The sequence below is a fragment of the Puntigrus tetrazona genome, chromosome 7 (assembly GCF_018831695.1).
Source record: "Puntigrus tetrazona isolate hp1 chromosome 7, ASM1883169v1, whole genome shotgun sequence".
Lineage (NCBI taxonomy): Eukaryota > Metazoa > Chordata > Actinopteri > Cypriniformes > Cyprinidae > Puntigrus > Puntigrus tetrazona.
In genome coordinates this window covers 8,819,492-8,840,204 of record NC_056705.1, presented here as the reverse complement: position 1 = coordinate 8,840,204, position 20,713 = coordinate 8,819,492, and the positions used below count along the sequence as shown (strand labels likewise).

Below are 20,713 nucleotides of genomic sequence, written 5' to 3'. Positions count from 1 at the left end.
GCTGTTAATTACCAATTAATGGCTAATATTCTAGTAATATGCATGCTATTTAAGAGCGTTACCTTTTATTGTAATTTAAGTTACTTTAGTTACTTGAAAAAGTAATCTGATTACGTAACGCATTACCTTCAACGCTGTTAATTACCAATTAATGGCTTATATTCTAGTAATATGCATGCTATTTAAGAGTGTTACCCTTTTATTGTAAATTAAGTTACTTTAGTTACTTGAAAAAGTAATCTGATTACATAACTTGTGTTACTTGTAATGCGTAAACCTCAACGCTGTTAATTACCAATTAATGGCTAATATTCTAGTAATATGCATGCTATTTAAGAGCGTTACCCTTTATTGTAATTTAAGTTACTTTAGTTACTTGAAAAAGTAATCTGATTACGTAACGCATTACATTCAACGCTGTTAATTACCAATTAATGGCTAATATTCTAGTAATATGCATGCTATTTAAGAGCGTTACCCTTTATTGTAAATTAAGTTACTTTTGTTACTTGAAAAAGTAATCTGATTACATAACTTGCGTTACTTGTAATGCGTTACCTTCAACGCTGTTAATTACCAATTAATGGCTAATATTCTAGTAATATGCATGCTATTTAAAAGCGTTACCCTTTATTGTAAATTAAGTTACTTTAGTTACTTGAAAAAGTAATCTGATTACGTAACTTGCGTTATTTGTAATGCGTAACGCCTCAACGCTGTTAATTACCAATTAATGGCTAATATTCTAGTAATATGCATGCTATTTAAAAGCGTTACCCTTTATTGTAAATTAAGTTACTTTAGTTACTTGAAAAAGTAATCTGATTACGTAACTTGCGTTACTTGTAATGCGTTACGCCCAACGCTGTTAATTACCAATTAATGGCTAATATTCTAGTAATATGCATGCTATTTAAGAGCGTTACCCTTTATTGTAAATTAAGTTACTTTAGTTACTTGAAAAAGTAATCTGATTACGTAACTTGCGTTATTTGTTGCGTTACAATGCTGTTAATTACCAATTAATGGCTAATATTCTAGTAATATGCATGCTATTTAAAAGTGTTACCCTTTATTGTAAATTAAGTTACTTTAGTTACTTGAAAAAGTAATCTGATTACGTAACTTGCGTTATTTGTAATGCGTTACGCCCAATGCTGTTAATTACCAATTAATGGCTAATATTCTAGTAATATGCATGCTATTTAAAAGTGTTACCCTTTATTGTAAATTAAGTTACTTTAGTTACTTGAAAAAGTAATCTGATTCCGTAACTTGCGTTACTTGTAATGCGTTACGCCCAATGCTGTTAATTACAATTAATGGCTAATATAATATGCATATTTAAGAGCGCTAATATTCTGAAAAAGTAATATGCATGCGTTATTTAATGCGTTACGCCCAATGCTGTTAATTACCAATTAATGGCTAATATTCTAGTAATATGCATGCTATTTAAAAGTGTTACCCTTTATTGTAAATTAAGTTACTTTAGTTACTTGAAAAAGTAATCTGATTCCGTAACTTGCGTTACTTGTAATGCGTTACGCCCAATGCTGTTAATTACCAATTAATGGCTAATATTCTAGTAATATGCATGCTATTTAAGAGCGTTACCCTTTATTGTAATTTAAGTTACTTTAGTTACTTGAAAAAGTAATCTGATTACGTAACTCGTGTTACTTTTAATGCACGGCCCAATGCAATTTCAAACTTAAAGGTTTCAATGCAGTTCCTTCTTCACATAATATAACACTTCTTACCTCATTCTCATCAAAGTCCCTCTTCAAAGAGAAAAAGATCCAGCTTTAAATCCCACAGTAACGGCATCTCTTCAGTATGCCGGTCAGACCTGCACAGGGCAGATGGGGCACATTTATTCAAACAAAAAAATTGTCACTGTTGGGCAAAGTGATGACAGGGCATCAGCGGGAGGTCAGATAGCCACTGATGTCTGTGAAAGATCGTTACTGAACACATCATGTCACTCACGCATCCATCCGAAGGGGAAGCCACAGTCCGATCTCGCATTTAAGATTTGCACAATCACGTATTGAAGGCACGGTTGAACCGGTACCGAAAATACGTATAGACTACAAATTCGTTTTGTTGATGCACACTGGAAAAAAACCAAGCTGATAGTTTATTCACCGAACATAAACAAGCACCGCTGTTTCGGCTAGCAATTACATGCTAATTTTCGCTTTGTGACAGACAGATGACCCGCGGCTGCTTTCCGCATTCAGTTATTAGTTTATTCTGCCCACAGACACGTACATTGCGTTGATTAAACAAACTATTTTGCACCCGCCAGCTGTGATGACAAGAGTTGGGATAATGGAGAGCTTTACGAATTAATTGGAGCTGTCTGGACAACACGAGATGTGACTAAACGGTTGCAATGAAACAAACATTTTTTTTGTGGGATCTTGTTTCATTCCGACACTGCGTAACGACAGCACAGCTGTAAGGGTTATTGCTCTGATTAACGCGTGCTGCGCGCGGAGGAACGAATATCAAGCTGTATTTAATGTCATACAGCGTCACCTGGATCACGCGGAGCGACTTTGAAATCCCCAAGAACGATTCTTTTCGCGACAATATTTCCTGCACTGTGTCCGTATCACTTATTATTGGAGAAAGCATTTTTTAAAGTCTAAAAATAATTCAATTCAAAAGCGTCTTTTAGGGTACCGTTCGTTGAAGTTTAGCAGATTCGTTAAACGATGAGCTGTTTGCTTTAAAGGGGTCATGTTATAGTGTTATAGTAAATGCGTGCATGTTATATTATCTGTGCAAACGCAATCCATTTAGATGCATTTGAGTAAGAAGTTACTTTAAATGTAATTTCTCTAAAACAAGTTTGGAAAACCCACTAACCACGGTGACCGCTCAGCAAAGGCAGTCATATGCAAATGATTCGTATGTCCTATTCTTGTCAGTGAATCGCACACAAACATACGAACAAACAGCTTTTATAACCTGGTACAGCGATTCAAACAAAACGAATCAAAACGAATCCTGAGCCGTCAGGGTTGTCACATGATTCTTGAACCGAATCGAACGAGCCTGCATGCGGGGCATCCAGGGTTGACATATAAACGTCCAAATGATTCTTACGAACCGGTTCTTTTTGTATTGCAGCGTTTGCCCGATTGCAGAAACTTTTAGAATTGCATTTAATTTGCATAATGCCTTTTTCGTACTCACTGTTCGGGGTGGTTTACATTTGCATAGAGAGCACAGAACAGAACGTTACGTAAGTACACTTGCAACAGAGCCTCTCACGGGCCAAATAAATTAATCTTCACAATTTTTGGACATTGAAACACTTTTTTTTTTTTGTGTGTGTGTGTTAATAACCAGCTTGCAACTTGCCAGGATTATCTAATTACATACCGCATTTTATTAGCAGCAGCACAATGACGGACGGCTGATGTCTATTAAATCAGTCGGTATAGGTTTATTAAAGAGTAGATTATATCAGTCCAGTTGTGAAATTACAGTCATCTGAGATCAGGCGTTACTGCGCAGCCTTCAAAATGCCAATTTCTTTACCGGTATGCTATTGTCCCTCCACTTGCAGTCACTTTACATATAGGCCTACTTCACGGACATGCATAATGCAGAGCCACGCGATCAGAAAGGTCTGCAAACTTATGAATAAGTCAAAAGCAAAGTGGAAGGTTGCTTTTTATAAAAGATTTTTTGTTATTCAAATGAGGCCCGAATGAAAGCATTCTATTAATTTGTAATGATAAGTGCTGACAGCCTCAGGTTAGAGAAAGCGAAGACGATTCATTTAAGCAGGTGAAAATCTCAACTTGTGGAAGAAAATGTACGGTTATTTGAAACGCTGATGACAGCTCTCTTCTTTTGATTTAATATTCTGGCTAGCGCGCGGCTGTCACGCCTCGGTGTTTTGCCTTCACTTCGTACGAATGATTCACAAAACACCTACATTTACACAAAATTGGTTATGCAAGCTTTTTCCCCCCCCGACTAGCCTTTGACTAACTCTGCACCGCGACACTCTGTTTATTCGCTATAACACGACTTTCCTTCAAGGAAAGTGAAATCTTCGAAACCGCCGTGATTGGGTTTCCATTTCAAAATGCTAAAAACAATTGTCTTTTATAGTAAGTCTAAAACAGACAGCGCTGATTTGAATCAAACGCATAGGGTCACGTTCGAGTACAAACGACTCTTTTGAACCGATTCTTTATAATGAATCAGAGAGGGCAACCAGTGAGCTATTTGAATGATTCAAATGATTCCAAACCAAAGACTCTTATGTTCACATCTTTAACTTTTTAACACTCGCTTTTATCCAAAGGGACTTACGATATACATATATATATATATATATATATATATATATATATATATATATATATATATATATATATATATATATATATATGAATCAAGCACATATAGTGCAGTTAATTTAGGAGTCATATTCACGTACAAATGATTCTTATGAACAACTTTCAATTTATTGTTTGCTCGCTACAGACGCCTCAAGTTAAGGCATACTCTGGGACCAAAAAGGCCAAGCTAAGGTCTAAAATGTCCGACACCAAATATAAAACCAAACAACAATGGTGTAATCTGATTGGCTCGTGCAACTAGCTTTCGATGACACCCGTATCTGCAAACGAACGTATCCCGCTCAACGGTTATTTTATTCACGCGTCATTGACAATACTTCGACTGGGTATTTTTTGGCCCTGCCAACGGAGGGCCCGCTCAGAAGGTAATTGAAACGTATCGTAATCGCTATCATTAAGACTCAATCATGTCTCGTCTCTGTGGTTCTCCACATAATATCTTAATTATACCTGGAGAAGAACAGAAAGACTCGCCGGCTGAATGCTGATGACCCGCGCGTGAGGAAACTCCTGTGTATTGGAGGGCCATCTGCGACCGGGAGATTAAGACTAATTGCTCTGCTCTAACGGCTGTGTAAGCAGGACTCTCCGTACAAGACGCCCAATTCTCAACCGAACGGAAATCGAACAAACTTCCAGAAGAAAGCACATTCCCACTGCTCACGATCCACGTAGTTACGTTTCAGCACATTTGCCGGCCTTTTCTCATTACGTTGAGCCTTTTTACAATCTGTTTTCAACGGTCGTGAGAAGAAGTGATATTTCTTGAGGGTCAAATCAGCATATCTGAATGATTTCTGAAGGATCTGAAAGAATGGAGTCAGAAAATGTTTTTTTACTGCTACTACTACTAATATAACATTTCACCATATTACTGATTTTAGTGTATTTTGATCTGATAAATGTAGATTTCGTGAAACTATTTTTATACTTTTTTATTATTTTTTGAAAATGAGAATATGTAGCTATATATATATATATATATATATATATATATATATATATATATATATATATATATATATAATGATATTATGTAAATATTAATATAATCCAGGGTTGGGTATAAGGCTTCATTATGATGCAATTATGTTTAACCATATTATTACCATGCATTTACTTTTGAAAAAAAAAATGGATTACTCCTATTTTTTCTGTAATTAAATGCCACTTACTTCTGATGCAATTGCACTAAATACTGTATTTGCAAATAAAACCATAGCGGATTTAAATCTAAATCAAAATGCATCACGTAACGTTAAGATATTTCAATGTAACTCCCTTTAAACACTTAAATCAGCTGAAGTACAATTTCTGCAATTTCATTTGATTTATTGGAACGAATTTATTGGAAGAGCGTTAATAAGGTTAATAATTAGTAAGAGCGATACAACGAGAGTAAATATCTAGTTATGCTATTAAAGACGTATGGAGCGTGGGCCGTTTACAGCTTCATGCTGACTGAGTTAAAATATTAATATAGTAAATAAATGACTTCCGGTCGTTATTTGGCTGTGAACGATAACAAGGCAACATAACAGTCGCGTAACGGCCGAACCGAACCGAACGGATGTAATTTATCATTGCAGTCTATTTGGGGTTGTCTGTTAGCGTCGCCGTTATTAGCGTGTATTATTACGCGATCTCTTCAGAGCTGAAAGCAAAACAGACTTCTTATCGCAGGAGCACAGCAAGGAAAGGTTGAAATCAGAGGCCATCTATCATCAGAGCATCACACCGATGTCTTAATCAGCCGCTCGTCGCACATTAAAGTGCACTGGCGGCAATCCACCGAAATGAACCCCGTGAAGAGACAGGAGTCATCACGGCTGTAAGTCACAGTTATGAGGAGCGAGATGAAAAAAGCAAGACTGTCCTGTTCAAAGTGCTTCACGCTCTCACCCGTAGGCGGTCAAGTCTTTGATTTCGTGAACTTAAATCACCTGTTCTGTAGCTTAAATCGCGTTTTAGATCATGTTCGCGTTTTCAAATAAAATAATCTTCTCGAGAGATATACGTATCGTAATGGATACAGATGTTTAATTAAAAATAAGTCAATCATTTAGTCAGAGAGGAGTCATTAAATTGGCCAAAAATGACAGTAAAGACGTTTATTATGTTGAAAAATATATATATTTTATTATTTCTGATTGATCACGAGACACTGAGGACTGGAGTAACGATACTGAAAATTAAACTTTTGCATTACAGTTATGTGTAGTTCAATGTCAAAAAATAGCTTTTTGAACATTAGAAGCTAGGTGAACAGTGCCATGAATCGGCCTCTAATAGAAAGCTGATTGTTGTAGTGAATGTCCAGTGGCCGGGGCTGAATGGACACAAAGGCTGGAGGTATAGTACAGTCTCCTCCAAAAGGTCACACTGTCTGTGACAATCTCCCTGGAGGACCAATGGAGATAAAACCGAATGTGAAGTTCAGCCTAACTGCTCCATAAAACTCCCATAAACAAGCGTGAAGCAAAATACCTGGAATTGCATTTTCACAATCCTCTAGAGCCAGGAAGGGATCTTACATTTACGTGAAATGTCACGATCTGAAACACCAGCCACCAGCGATGTCAGGTTTATTTTTAAGATTCTACAGAACAGACCATTCTTGATGATAATTAATATGCTTCAATAACCTCAAGAACTTGAACCAGGCTAATAAAAATCAGAATTTTCTTCTAGTATATATATCTAAAATTGGACTGTGTCCTACAAAACATTTCATATACATAACATGAGAAAAATGTATCTTTATTATTAGATTTACAAATATCGCATTAGAGATTTTTTAATTTTTTTTACATCAAACCATTACACAATGATATGTCAACTACTATATATATATATATATATATACACACATATATACATATATATATATATATATATATATATATATATATATATATATATATATATATATATATATATATATATATACACACACACATATATATATATATATATATATATATATATATATATATATATATATACATATATATATATATATATATATATATATATATATATATATATACATATATATATATATATATATATATAGCATTCAGAAATTTGTGGTCTGTAATATTTATTTATGCATTTATTTATGTCTTAAAACGTAATTAAATCAGTACTATTGTGAAATATTATTATGATTTTATGTAATTAATTTCTGTTGATATATATTTAAATATTACATTTATTTCCGTGATGCAAAGCTGCATTTTCTTCACTACTCCAGTCTTCAGCGTCACCTGACCCTTCAGAAATCATTCTGACCATCAATGTTGAAAGCGGCGCTGCTTCATTTTTTTGTGAAAAACCGATGATCAGAAAGAACAGCATTTATTTGAAATCAAATCTTTTGTATCTGTATAAACGCCTTTACTGACAATTAAAGCATCCTTGCCGGAAAAAAGTACAACTGCAAAACATAAATTGTTGCATTAAGTGTTTCACAAATGATTTACCCACATTCATCCTCATATTTAACGCCCACTGCTTCTGTTTTGCAGTATATCATTAGATCACGTTTATTTCTCTCCTAAATGATCTGACCCCGTTGCCTACAAAACATACTTCTTCAGGGTCACTGGGTGTGGAGTAAAGGTCGCAGAGATCTTCATTCAGAGGCGTGCGGCTCGCTGCTTGGTTATTCTAGCTGCGTGAGGAACGAGAGAAGCCCAGGACTCCAGAGGGACACAATCACACCGACTGCGGTCCTACAGATCACCGCATTGATCTCTGCCGCTGCTGGAGGGCAGCTCCCACAATCCCTTGCAGCTGTCAGTTGCCCGTAATCCTCCCCGTGTGAAAAAAGAAACGCAAGCAAGAAAATAAAGTTAAGATACAAGAATGACAAGACGACAAGAATACATCTGTATGATGCCTCAAAAGAAATTCACAAAAGTGATTTTACATGTATGGAAAGCACATTAAATGTGAATAAAATACGTTTATAAACATGCATACGTGTTTTCGAACATGCATGCATGCATTTGATTAAAAATACAGTAACAACTGTACAGTTCATGATTCGAATAACTGTTCTCTATTTGAATAGATATTAAAATGTTATTTTTTATGCCACGTGATCCTTCAGAAGCCATTCTAACAATTGTGCTGATTTGCTGCTTATGAAACATTTAAAAACGATTCATTTAAAAAAAAAAAAAAAAAACAATTATAGTTTCACGTGATTCGCAAAAACACGACAGTGACTCCATTAAATGCCAACGTTTTTTAAGATTTTCTGATTTTGTCGATTGAGGCGCATTCATCTCACAAGCGCGTATCGTCCATCATAACGTCAGTCTGAAAGGAACAAAAGCCGGCGAGATGTGCATTGACGTGGGAGGTCTAGAAACAGGACGAGATTAGCAGAAGAACAAAGAGGACCAGCCGGGCCGCGGCAAACCCCTTCTCGAGGACGAGAGCATAATTGAGCCCCTGAACGCTTTACAGAGTCCTGCTGAGAAGATGACGGGGACAGAAATGGGTGGTGTATAATTTCATTCTGATTTCTGAGGCTCACGTGGGTTTCCTGCCAATGAAGATCTGAAGCTATAGGTGTTATGATTCGGAGCATGCTGTGTTTGAGAAATATTGTTTGCAATAAAATTTCGTCAATTCACAAGCTCGACAAGTCTGGAAAATAATTCAATGTTTTGTTGAATATTACAGTAACATTAAGTGACGAATACAAGAATGCAAGATGCATTTTTTTCTTTTGCCGTGAGCTTTTTTTCTTGTGTGGTTCAGTTAAAGAGGTAACACGGTAATTTAACGGTAACACTTAACAATAAGGTCCATTTATGATTAAGCGTAAAATGTGAAGCATTAAATCCATGTCAAACCCGTATCCAGAAGGGGTCTTCTGTAATAAGTGACGTCTGAGGCTGAACCGAAGCCAAAGCAAAGCAGAGATGATGGAGATGTTTCACTCCACCCTCATCTGAAGCGTTTGAGCAGGAGCTCCCTCCGAGGTCCGCAAACAGAGGAGCTGTCAGGTTAAAAGAGGAAGAAGTTGCTCAGTAAAAAGTCTGTGCTGAAATGTCAGATTGAGATCTTCGTGAGCTGAAAACCTTCAAACAATCTGCTCACGCAACGACAGACGCCACATATATTCAGAGGAGGTTTGTTGGCTGCTACGGTGGCATTAATGTTTTCCAAGGCTCACCGCACCTGAACTTCAAGATGAGAGCTAAGTTTTCAAGATTTTTTGACAAGTAATTGATCTTTTCCAGATATGGTGGTGCCTCCAGTTTTTTGCTGCCTACAGCAAGGACTAAAAATATTACTGTAAAACATGTAAAAGCGGAAACTAGTGTGGCTACTGTAAAGTAAATAGGTTTCACCCAAGTCTTTTAATTAATTAAACTGTACATTTTTTTAATAAATAATAATAATAATATATGTCTGGCACAATATCTAAACTGAACTTTTATTTTGACGGGTTGCTGTACATACCTTATATATATATATATATATATATATATATATATATATATATATATATATATATATATATATATATATATATATATTTTACTCCAATAAAACGGTAAAATGCAAGCAAAGCTGCTTTCAGAGCAGTTCTGGAGATGTTTATGTATATATGTCCTCACTGAGATGAGGGATGCTAAAATCACGTCGAGCATCACGTGTATGTAGTAAACGAAAAGGTGCTTTTTTGTCATTCATTCATTCGGTACATAAAACATACTGATACCATGACATTAAAAAAAAAAAAAAATTGTACCGACTTGGTACTGAAGTACCGGGTCTTTTGTTTCCATTATATTTTACTGTAAAATCGAATTTATAGGACTTGCATCTTCAAGGTGCATTGAAAAGAACAAACGGAACCAAAATACGAACCTAAAGCGTGCATCTGAAAAATATAAAAATGTTTATTATTGCTACATATTTGACTGATCTATTTGGAATAAGATATATTTCAGCTGGAAGCAGTGGTTTGAAGACATCTTTAATGATTCAGATTTTAGTTTCAGGAGATGTACTGGAGTGGTGTGGATTACTTGTGGATTATCGTGCTTATCAGCTGTTTTGACGGCACCCATTCACTGCAGTTTGGTTTTTCCATTGCACCACCTGTAGTATCACAGTGGTTATCAGTCAATTTTTAGCTAAAACCAAGTATCTCAAGTAGTTCGGTTTAGTACCACATAGTAAAATATACAGTTAAAAGCTGTAAAATATACAGTAAAGGCATCAATCCTATTAAATTTATGGTGTATCTAAGAAGGCACCATAAATTCAATACAATAGTTGCTTAAAGGAAGTCGCTGTCTTCCTTTGAAATCAATGTGACGCATTCCTATTCCAACTCATTGACATTTTTCAGAGTAAAGCCATTTGTAACAAGAGTATATATGAATCCATACACGGTTGAATCATAAAAAGTGGGCATTACATACCAAAACGGAGTCAGAGTTAGCGGAGGAGTCGTCATCTGAAACAGAAAATCGTATCACGCTGAAACGTTTTGAACACCATGCACCAGTGAACCATTCTGAATAAGGACGGGTCAGTGTAGCAATGTGAAGATCAGAAGACTCACCGTAACACAAACTTACTCCGGCGTACAGAGGATTAGGGACGAGCGCTTGGCGACCTTCTCCTCGCGTCCTTCACAAACACACCGGCAGATTTACGGGTGAGAACAGCAGGCGGCGCGGGCCGTCCGTCACGCACGCGCTCACCGAGCCTCTAATATATTCACAGCGCTGCAGCCGACAAACAGAATCAGCAAGATGCAAAGAGCGAGCCGGATAACTTCACATTGTGACGCGATCGCGATGCTGAGACCTTCGGGCAAAACCGAGACGCATGCTGTTAAACAACAGCTTTCTATTCACTTTTTCAATAAAATAAAATTTGGTCACACTTTATATTAGGTGCACTTAACTACTTAAATGAATTATTTGGTGCAATGCACTTATCGTGTATTTTACTATATATTTTTAAATACGTATACGTTGTTATATCTCTAATTAATTTTTGTAATGCGTTTTCATACCGCCTCCTGTTTGATTGTTCATTACGTTCAGGTAATTCGAAATACTGCAAAATAAGCATAAAGGCTATTCAACATGGATGCACTCACACAAAATCGTCGTAATACAGGATATAAATTTATTATCATTGTACTTTTTGTATGAACAGTCTGAAAAGCTCAAATTAGCACCATCAAAAGTGGCAGTTTAAGTACCGATCACGTGTGCAACTACTGACATACAGTACTCGAATACAGAATATATTCACTGTAACTGGAACACGAAAAAACGGAAATGGTTCTGAACAGAAGCAGGTAGATACAAGATGCATTAAATAATCCTAACAAACATCGAAAAACATGTTTCACTTAAAAAAAACATACGAAAGTACAACAAAATGTGGAGAAACGGCTGAATTTCACAGTAGTGAAATTTGTCTAGCACCTGTTGTGACCTTGTGCAACCTGGTAGATGAGAGCCAAGGTCTCGAACACACACACACACACACGCGCGCACACACACACACACACACACACACACACACACACACACACACACACGCGTATACGCTCTGTTCCAAAACCTAGTGAGCATTCGAAAGCATCGATTGCGTGTGAAGGTCAATATGTACGCTACGCATGTCGCGCTTTACTGAAGTAGCCGGCTTCGAAGTGCACGCCAGTTTGGTCACTAGTGAGGTTTCATGCGAGTTAGGATGCTGCCTATGTAGCCCGGTAGGCTTTGAAACACTCTCTCATGCACACATACGCAGTGTCACCCTCGGCCGGGGGGCTCTTATGAAACGCGAACCTACAATTTCACATTTTCTCACCGCATCCTGACTGCAACGCACCTTGCAAGCTCCTGTGAACCGATCCTAAATATGAGATTTGCATTGCAATGTTTGTGCTAACATTCTGGCAAATTGCACGATGTGAGAACTGCATTTAAACGAAGGCATTATTGTCGATGAGAAATGATTCAGATACACAAGCACAAAGACTGAAGAGTAGCTCTTAGTTAAGGCACTGCAGCACCATCAGACTAATAAATGATCGTGACATTAGACACATACACGGCATGTATCCCGATTTCACTGCACCTTAAAGGAACAGCGCACCCAAAATTAAAAAAAAGCGCTTATTTATCCTCATGTCCTTCACAACCTGCATTACTTTCTTTATTGTGTTACGATTTGGAGAATTTAAACGCTTTTTTTTCTATAATGTGAAAAGCACGGTTAGTTAAGGATATCAGGCTCCAAAAAAAAGAGCAAAAGCACCATAAAGCATTAATATCACACTGTATTTCTAAGAAGATACCAAAAGTCAACATTTACTGAAAAATTCTAGCGTTCAAAAGAAAAGATCGGCATGACATGAGGTCAAGTAAATAAGGAGACATTTTTCATTTTTGGGGTGAAATAATGACGCGACGGTCCTTTGACGATGCAGTGGAGATCATGTGCCTTGCTCTTTTAAAATACATAAAACAAGACAAGTTTCTAAAACACAGAGTGTGGTGGATAATATAAACACTGTAAGAAACCAAAGTGAGAAAGTCGGTGTCCTCTCTGAGAGAGTCGCTAATTAGCCTCAGTCTGATATAAAATACATAAACCTTAAAGAGAAAAACTGTTCGAATGGGTCGCCTGTTATCCGCTTGGCTGCTCGACTGCATCGAGATGGCTCTTAATGAATTAAATAACACGAGCTACTCCAGCTCTTCCCCAAAACCTAGTGAGCTGCCTACGTAGGCAGTGTTCTAAAGCTCTCAGTGTGAGAACCGCTCAAAAAGGTAGGCAGCAAGATTATGCCGCCTTCTAAGATGACTTCTTTTGCTGAAGATGCAGAGAATGGGATCCACAATGGTGAACTGCGTAGTCTACCGTTGCCTTCGTGCATGCATGCAATACAATATTACGTCATTACAGTATCGCATGCATGAAAAAAAAGCTATTTTTGCACAAATGCAATAATGAATTATCCCGGATTAAGATATGCATCATGGAGGTTTTTTTCTCTGATTATACATTAACAGATTATGTTAGCATTCCATGCATGCAAGAATAAATTAAGCTATTATTGCATACACGCAATAATATTACGCTATTACAGTATTGCACGCATGAAAAAAAAGCTATTTTTGCACGAATGCAATAATGGATTATCCCGGATTAAGATATGCATCGTGGAGGTTTTTATTCTCTTGATTATGCAATAAAGCATACCGCTAGCAACAGCCGGTTCATGGGGGCGATATCCAAGGAAGACAAAAACTGATAAAAATGCATAAGTATAAATGCACTGCAACAAGCTCAGAAAACATCTAAATTGGTAAATGAAACAGAAAAGATGATTATATACCGTGTAAAATCCATTCGGTATCTCAAAGCGTTTACAAAAACGTATTGCGTGTCCCTAGAGTATTGCATTGTTAGTTCAGCAACCGGTCATTTCTACTGAAATCAAGTCGCGATCGAAGAAGGAAGTTCACTAGGTTTTGGTTACGGAGCCAGTATAACAAGACAGCTAATTATAACAACAAAATCAAAAATGTCGATACGGATCTGGAATCGAAGTCCAAATCAGGTATTGGCCAACCAGTGGCCTTAAGAAAGCAATTTTTTAACCGCAGTGCAACAGGCAGGCCAGTATGCTGAAGAAGTCACTTCTAGGGCCTAAGTGTGGATTACAGCAAAAACATGACGAAACGAGAAACCTTCAAGTCCGAAAACAAGAAACAAGCGTAACGCAAGCACGCAAACGCTTGGCAAACACATACAAGCGCACACTCGAGTGCGTTCTGCTGGAAATCTCCGCTTTCACTTATTCACGTAAGAACATTTTAATAAGGATAAAAAAACATTATTTTTGACAGTACAAAGGGAGAGGGCAAAAATAAACCTCTATGTGTAGGAACGCCGGGCTTATTAACTCTTAGGGGGCATTTTGTTGGTGTAAAAGTCTCTGCAGGTCTGGCAGCAGCGTTGGTACCAGCGCATGTCCTGGCACAGGTTCTTCTCTCGGATCACCCTGCAGTAAACCGCCCACTGGTCCCCCGTGCACTTGTACGTCAGCGCAGCTGCCAGGAACGACAGAAGGACAGGACACGGCATTTCATTGACTCAATTACACCACAGCACCCCTGACAGCATGCATACATCAATCCAGACACGCACGCTCATCCAGAAGATGGCATTTTCGCAACCGCCAGCAATGTGCAAACACATTTTCGAAGGCAACTATTGGGAAGCATTTTTTTTTTATTTTTTATGAAAATGTTACTTGCTGATTATTTGTGACATTTTCTAGCAATTTCCGAGTGGAAGTGCTTTCGGAGTAAACCCCTGCGATCACTGAGAGATCACTTGTTTGGATCGGTCTCATTTTATTTGTACACAATAAGAATGCGATGCTTTCCGGATGATGCTTACTTTAAAAGACGTGTTCGAAATGCTCAAAGCAATGAAAGGCTCTGCTTTAAAGTCTACTGTCTACTTTTAAGACGGCATCCAAACCGAAATGGAAATGATACGTTGATATCAATTATTAATAAATGAAATCAGGAATCCATTCTATTCAATTCAGTACACTTTATTATTATTTATTTTTTATTATGATACATTTTATTTTTATTTATACATTTCTTTTTATTTTGATTTATTTTACTTCTTCAACATAAACTAAACTTAGCTGAAATTATTATTTTTATTAATAAATATTATAATATAATATAATATAATATTTTATTAATAATTTAAATTATTTTTTTTATTATTTTCTTTAATGATTATTTTATTTCAACTAAGGATTTTGTCCTATGGTTTTAGTTTTCGTTATATTATTTAGTTATCATATTTTGAACACTAATGTCCTATATATCGTTATACTGTAAAGCATATCTTGATAATCTCAAGATGAGCATAAGTTCATCTTCAGCTCATTCAAGCAATATCCAGTAATGTGACGTACCTTCAGTGATGCGTCAAAAAAAATGTAAGGAAATAGATTGTGTTGAAACTGAATATTCAGGGACGTGCAGTGAAGAACAAGACATGATTTGAATGGATTATGAAAAGTGCAGACAACAGGATTCGTGAAGTCTTACCCAGTCTAGGTGAGGTGATGGTGTTCACGTTGACTTTCACATTACACGTCCCAAAATGACACTGCCTGTACGCAGTGGGCTTCAGGACTGCTGGGCAGTCGCTGCCATGGCGACCGGTCACTTTATGCATGCATTGGACCACTCTGGACTGCAGGCCCCGCCCACAGGATGATGAGCACTGCAATCAACCAATCACAATATTATATTATATTTACTGCTGTCAAACCATTAATCACATCCAAAATAAAAGGTTTTGTTTACATAATATATGTGTGAATACTGTTTATATTATATATATACAGTGTATATATATATATATATATATATATATATATATATATATATATATATATATAATTATGCAAACACTTGCATGCATATATTTAAGAAAAATATGTTGTTTATATATATATATATATATATATATATATATATATATATATATATATATATATATATATATATATACACACATTAGATAACATACACATGCATATATAATGTAAAGAAAAACTTTTATTTTGTCTGTGTTAATTAATCACAATTTAATCACAATTTGTTTTTGTTTGCCAGCACTAATTTTATTATATTATTGCCACTCAAGAGTCAGCTGACCCTTTTAAATGTAAAAATTTAACTCTCTATGATTTCTTCCATACTTTATTAAAAGAGCGGGCCATTTCATTTGCTTGCAATGTGACAAAACTCAACTGAAGACAAACATAATTTCAAAATAAATACATTTTCAGAAAAAAAAAATCATTCTAATAATATGAAATTAAAAAAAGTGTCTAAATATGAAAACAGCAACACGCAGCTAAATAAGCCGGCGCGAAAGCAGCCACACAGCTTAACCAGCGACTAAACAATGATCAAATAAAGGAAAGTAAATAAGTATTTTTACACGCAGAGTCGGAGGTCTCCGTCTTTGAACCGCCGCTAGTCTTTGTGTTACAGACAGTGAACTTTCAGGGTCCCTAATGAGCAGCTCTGTCTCCGGGCAAAGCCACAGTTTTCTCTTTTCTGTTCAGAAACAATAACGATTCATAAGCCCGGCCTACTTTACATCGTGCAAAAACTGCAAGAACTCTCGAATGTCTTCGGCTTGACATTTCCGCTCATGACGAGTTGCATTGTTTTGGCCCCGTACAGTATATAAAGATTCAGGCATTTCCACAGGCCTCCACATTATCATCCGAATGATGCACCGTTTAGTAAAGAGTTATGAAACAGCGGATACACAGAAAAGCGCACGAAATATGAATTTCTCGTGAAAGCATATTCGATGCTCGAATACAAGCGGGGTTCTGAGTGAACGTGATTGAATTAGATTTTCTAGAGGAAGACAACGGCAGGAGACGTCCTGTTTTTCCTGTGAGGCAGCCAATCGGCCGCCGTCGTCACGCTCACACACTTAAGACCCGAAGGAAGCGTCGTTTTTCCAATAACACTCCAGCGAAATTAAATCAGCGTATCTCTGTGACAATCTGATACATTTTAATAGACTTATAGTTCGACGGGGCAGGGACAAATGCAGTTATTTCATCCCTGGCCGAGGAGAGCTGGGAGCAGACGGCGGGATCAGATGATAAACACAAAATACATTGACCTGATTATGACACAGATAACATCAGTCCTTAATACGATGTAGACGAAATACAGTCTAGATCAGGGGACCGAACACATTCAGTAACGTGCTTATAGTTTCATAGTAATGCATTTACATAATTACATACACCCGCGTTCACTTTTTTTTTAATAGTTTTTATTTAATTTTATAGTTTTTTTCTTACCCGGGCTGCATTTATCTGATCTAAAATGCAGTAGAGATGGTAAAATTGTGAAATATTATACCAAATTGTTATTATTATTTCAAATTAATCAATTTCGCTATTTTAAAATGTAATAAAGATGAATTTTCAGCGGCATTACTCCAGTCTTTAGTGTCACGTGATCCTTAAGAAATCATTATGCTGTATTTATATACATATATATAAAAGTTTAGCCAAAAAAGTGTAATACTGCTTTAAATTTTTATTTAAAGCAGTAAATAAAAAATATAATTTTTTTATTAAAAATAAATATATAAATATTTCCCCGATTTATTACATTTTTACGCACTAAGATCCATTTATGACACATTAAAAGACTATAATATTTAGTTTTATATATACTAGGTTTTATCCATTTGTAAATAATATTTTTTTACTCATTTAAAATATAATAAAATTAAAGAATTTTCTTAATAAAAAAAAACTTAAAAAAATACTATTTATTTGAAATAGAATCTTTTGTAACATTATACATGCCTTTACTGGCCCTTTAAAAAAAAAAAAAAAAAAAAAAAACTAAATAATAATAATAATAATTTAATTTTAAAATAAAAATCTTTAACACCACAATAAGGTCTCTTTAGTTGATGTTAGTTAATAATTTTTTTTAAAAATTTTGTTAATGCATATTAGCTCACGACCTTCTGTACTATCAAGTCTTAAAATGAACACTAACTAGGAATGGCGAACAATTTCTCTTATAGAGAGACCTGAACAGCAGTGTAACTTGCCATTTGGATCACATTTCTAGAACGGTTTAATTTCATCCCAGAAATCAGAGCGAGATCAAACAGTAATTGTCGCAGACCCCCTGTTGAAGACCCCCGGGCTGGAGAAACGGAGCTGTCGGCAGCCATTAATGCAGACGAAACAAATAAAAACCGCTTAGAGAAGCGGCAACAGACTTGGCCGCCTCCGAGGAGCCGAAGCTCCTTTCAGCGGCGCACAGTGCTTCACGTTTACAAGAGACGACGGCCCACTGAAAATGAAATCAGCGTGGCAGGTTATCATTGATCTCGGCGCTGCCTGTCGCCAGAGTCTAGTAAAGAACTGCAGTCAGGGAAAGTGTGAGCGGAGCGATTTCACCACACCACACGTACCGCGGATGAGAAGAGACGCTTCTGCCCAAAAACATCTCGTCTGCTGATCAAAGGCGGCTCTGAATCACAGCCTAAGACTCCCTCAAGAGAAGCCCGTGGAAGATTTGAGCTAATAAATACGACAGAGCTCTTTAACGTCTGTCGTGTGAAAGGAGAGCCCCCTCGCAGGAGAAGAAACTCTTCAGAAACTGTTAAAATAGTTTTTAGAAATGCTCAATAGCTGTTTTGGTAAACTTCAAGTGGGATGTTGGTTAATACCCATGGGATATTTCAGCCAAAAAAAAAAAGGCTAGCATTTATTCACTGTATGACTCTGTATGCATGGACTAAACTTAAAGCTAAAATAATAGATTAACATGAAAAACAGTGCAGACTAACACTAAATCAAACGCTTAAAAAAAGATTAAATAATAAGAAATAATAATTTAATAGCTAAATGCCTAAAAACGACAAAAGTTAAACGAAAACTGTACATATATATACACACACATATATATATATATATATATATATATATATATATATATATATATATATATATATATATATATATATATATATATATATATATATATATATATATATATATATATATATATATATATATATATATATATATATATATATATATATATATATATATATACACACACACACATATATATATATATATATATATATACATGTGTATATATATATATATATATATATATATATATATACACACACATATATATATATATATATATATATATATATATATATATATATATGTGTGTATATATATATACATACATATATATATATATATATGTTATAATTTTTTTAACAAATAATATAATAGTTTATAAATAATACTGAAATAACTTTTTGCAGACAACAAAAAAAAAGCACAAAAAGCTTTTGTCCGCGCTGTAAAAAAAAAAAGAGGAAAAGAAATGAAAAGTACATCTCACAACTACTACAAATAAATTAATTTAATTAAGCATAATATTTTTAAAAGATTAAAAGAGAAGAGAAATTGCAGAAGAGAAATTCAGACCGGACTGTAATGTCTTTACGGTGAGCAAATCATTTCTTTATAATTCTAACCAACAGCTTGCAGGGCGTAGGCAACGATTTTCAGAGATTTCAGAGTCATTTCAGAGATTTAGATAAAAGATTGTATTTTTTCCACTTCTGAAATAACATTTCCGTTCCCCGGACGACCAGCAGCAGCTGACTTGATGAAGACGCGAAACGCACCGATATCAACACAAGTGAAGAGCCCTCCAAACACAGCCTGTAGCAATCTCTCATCCCATTCACAAATAAAATATGTAATTGTGTCGTTTTGTGCCAAAACACACAATGTGTTCCACATAATTGAAAAGGGATGACATTCACAGCCTGGATAAAGAGCACAGCGGCCAAAACACAGAAAAGAGCTCAATCTCCACGTCAGTCGTATCAAAGGATGCTCAAACCCGTGTGTTAATCTGAACATATCCACCCCTCTAATATTCTGCCGTGGTTCATCACTGTACAAAAAATGCCAGGATGTTCCAATAAAAAAATTGCGAAATGTATGAAATGAAATCAGCACAGACTAGGCCAACAAATTACTAACATGACTAGATTTAAAGTTATATTAAGTTAACATAACTCTTGAGTCTCCGTTATGGTCACTAGTTTAATATTTAGCCTCTTAACTAGTCTTATTTAATGTCTGTCTGTATAATAGTTAAAAATGCCTTTCTTTTAAATACGGCTGAAATTAAATAAAAGACGTCGCATGGGGAACTATAAAAAAAAAAAAATTAAAAAGGAAACGCTGCCTCGCTGAAGTAAAAGTAAATAAAAGTGCATGTAAAAACGTGAATTAATATGACAGAGGCACATAACAAGCTAAAAAAATTAAAATAAAAGCTACTTGAAAGTTAAATAAGAACTAAAAATGAGAAATGTTGTGTTGGCGGCTAAGCTGAAGCTAACATAAATGAAATGTTAACAGAAACAGTAAAAAGGCAGCAGTCAGATAAAATGAAAGCAAATTATATTAAAATAAAAGCTAATTATACTGGGTATCTGTAAATATATGAGGGATTACTGTAATACAGTCACTTCCTGTTTACAGTGAGGTCACAGATTACAGTAAAATACCGGCATTTTACTGTAATCTGTGACCTCACTGTAAACAGGAAGTGACTGTCTGTATTACAGCAATCCCTCGTATATTTACAGATACCCAGTATAATGAGCTT

General features: G+C 35.7%; 1 protein-coding gene and 1 long non-coding RNA gene across 5 annotated transcripts in view; both read right to left on the bottom strand.

Moving 5' to 3' along the window:
- Positions 1-1,762: 1,762 nt before the first annotated feature.
- adamts17 (ADAM metallopeptidase with thrombospondin type 1 motif, 17) overlaps positions 1,763-20,713 on the bottom strand; it is a 107,983-nt gene continuing 89,032 nt past the window's right edge. For 2 of the 4 annotated variants that reach the window (XM_043244079.1, XM_043244080.1), the window contains 2 exons: positions 15,539-15,716; positions 11,554-14,512 (listed from right to left, as the gene is read on the bottom strand). In XM_043244079.1, coding sequence (XP_043100014.1) covers positions 14,361-14,512; positions 15,539-15,716 — 330 coding nt within the window. In that variant the 3' untranslated portion in view covers positions 11,554-14,360. Of the gene's footprint in view, positions 1,853-11,553; positions 14,513-15,538; positions 15,717-20,713 lie in introns of those variants that run through there. The other 2 variants (XM_043244082.1, XR_006251337.1) reach the window with 2 other exon arrangements.
- On the bottom strand, positions 7,897-11,140 carry LOC122348538. The gene is made up of 3 exons (XR_006251339.1): positions 10,993-11,140; positions 10,850-10,884; positions 7,897-9,411 (listed from the first exon to the last, which is right to left on the bottom strand). It is a non-coding gene; the product is annotated as an uncharacterized LOC122348538 (long non-coding RNA).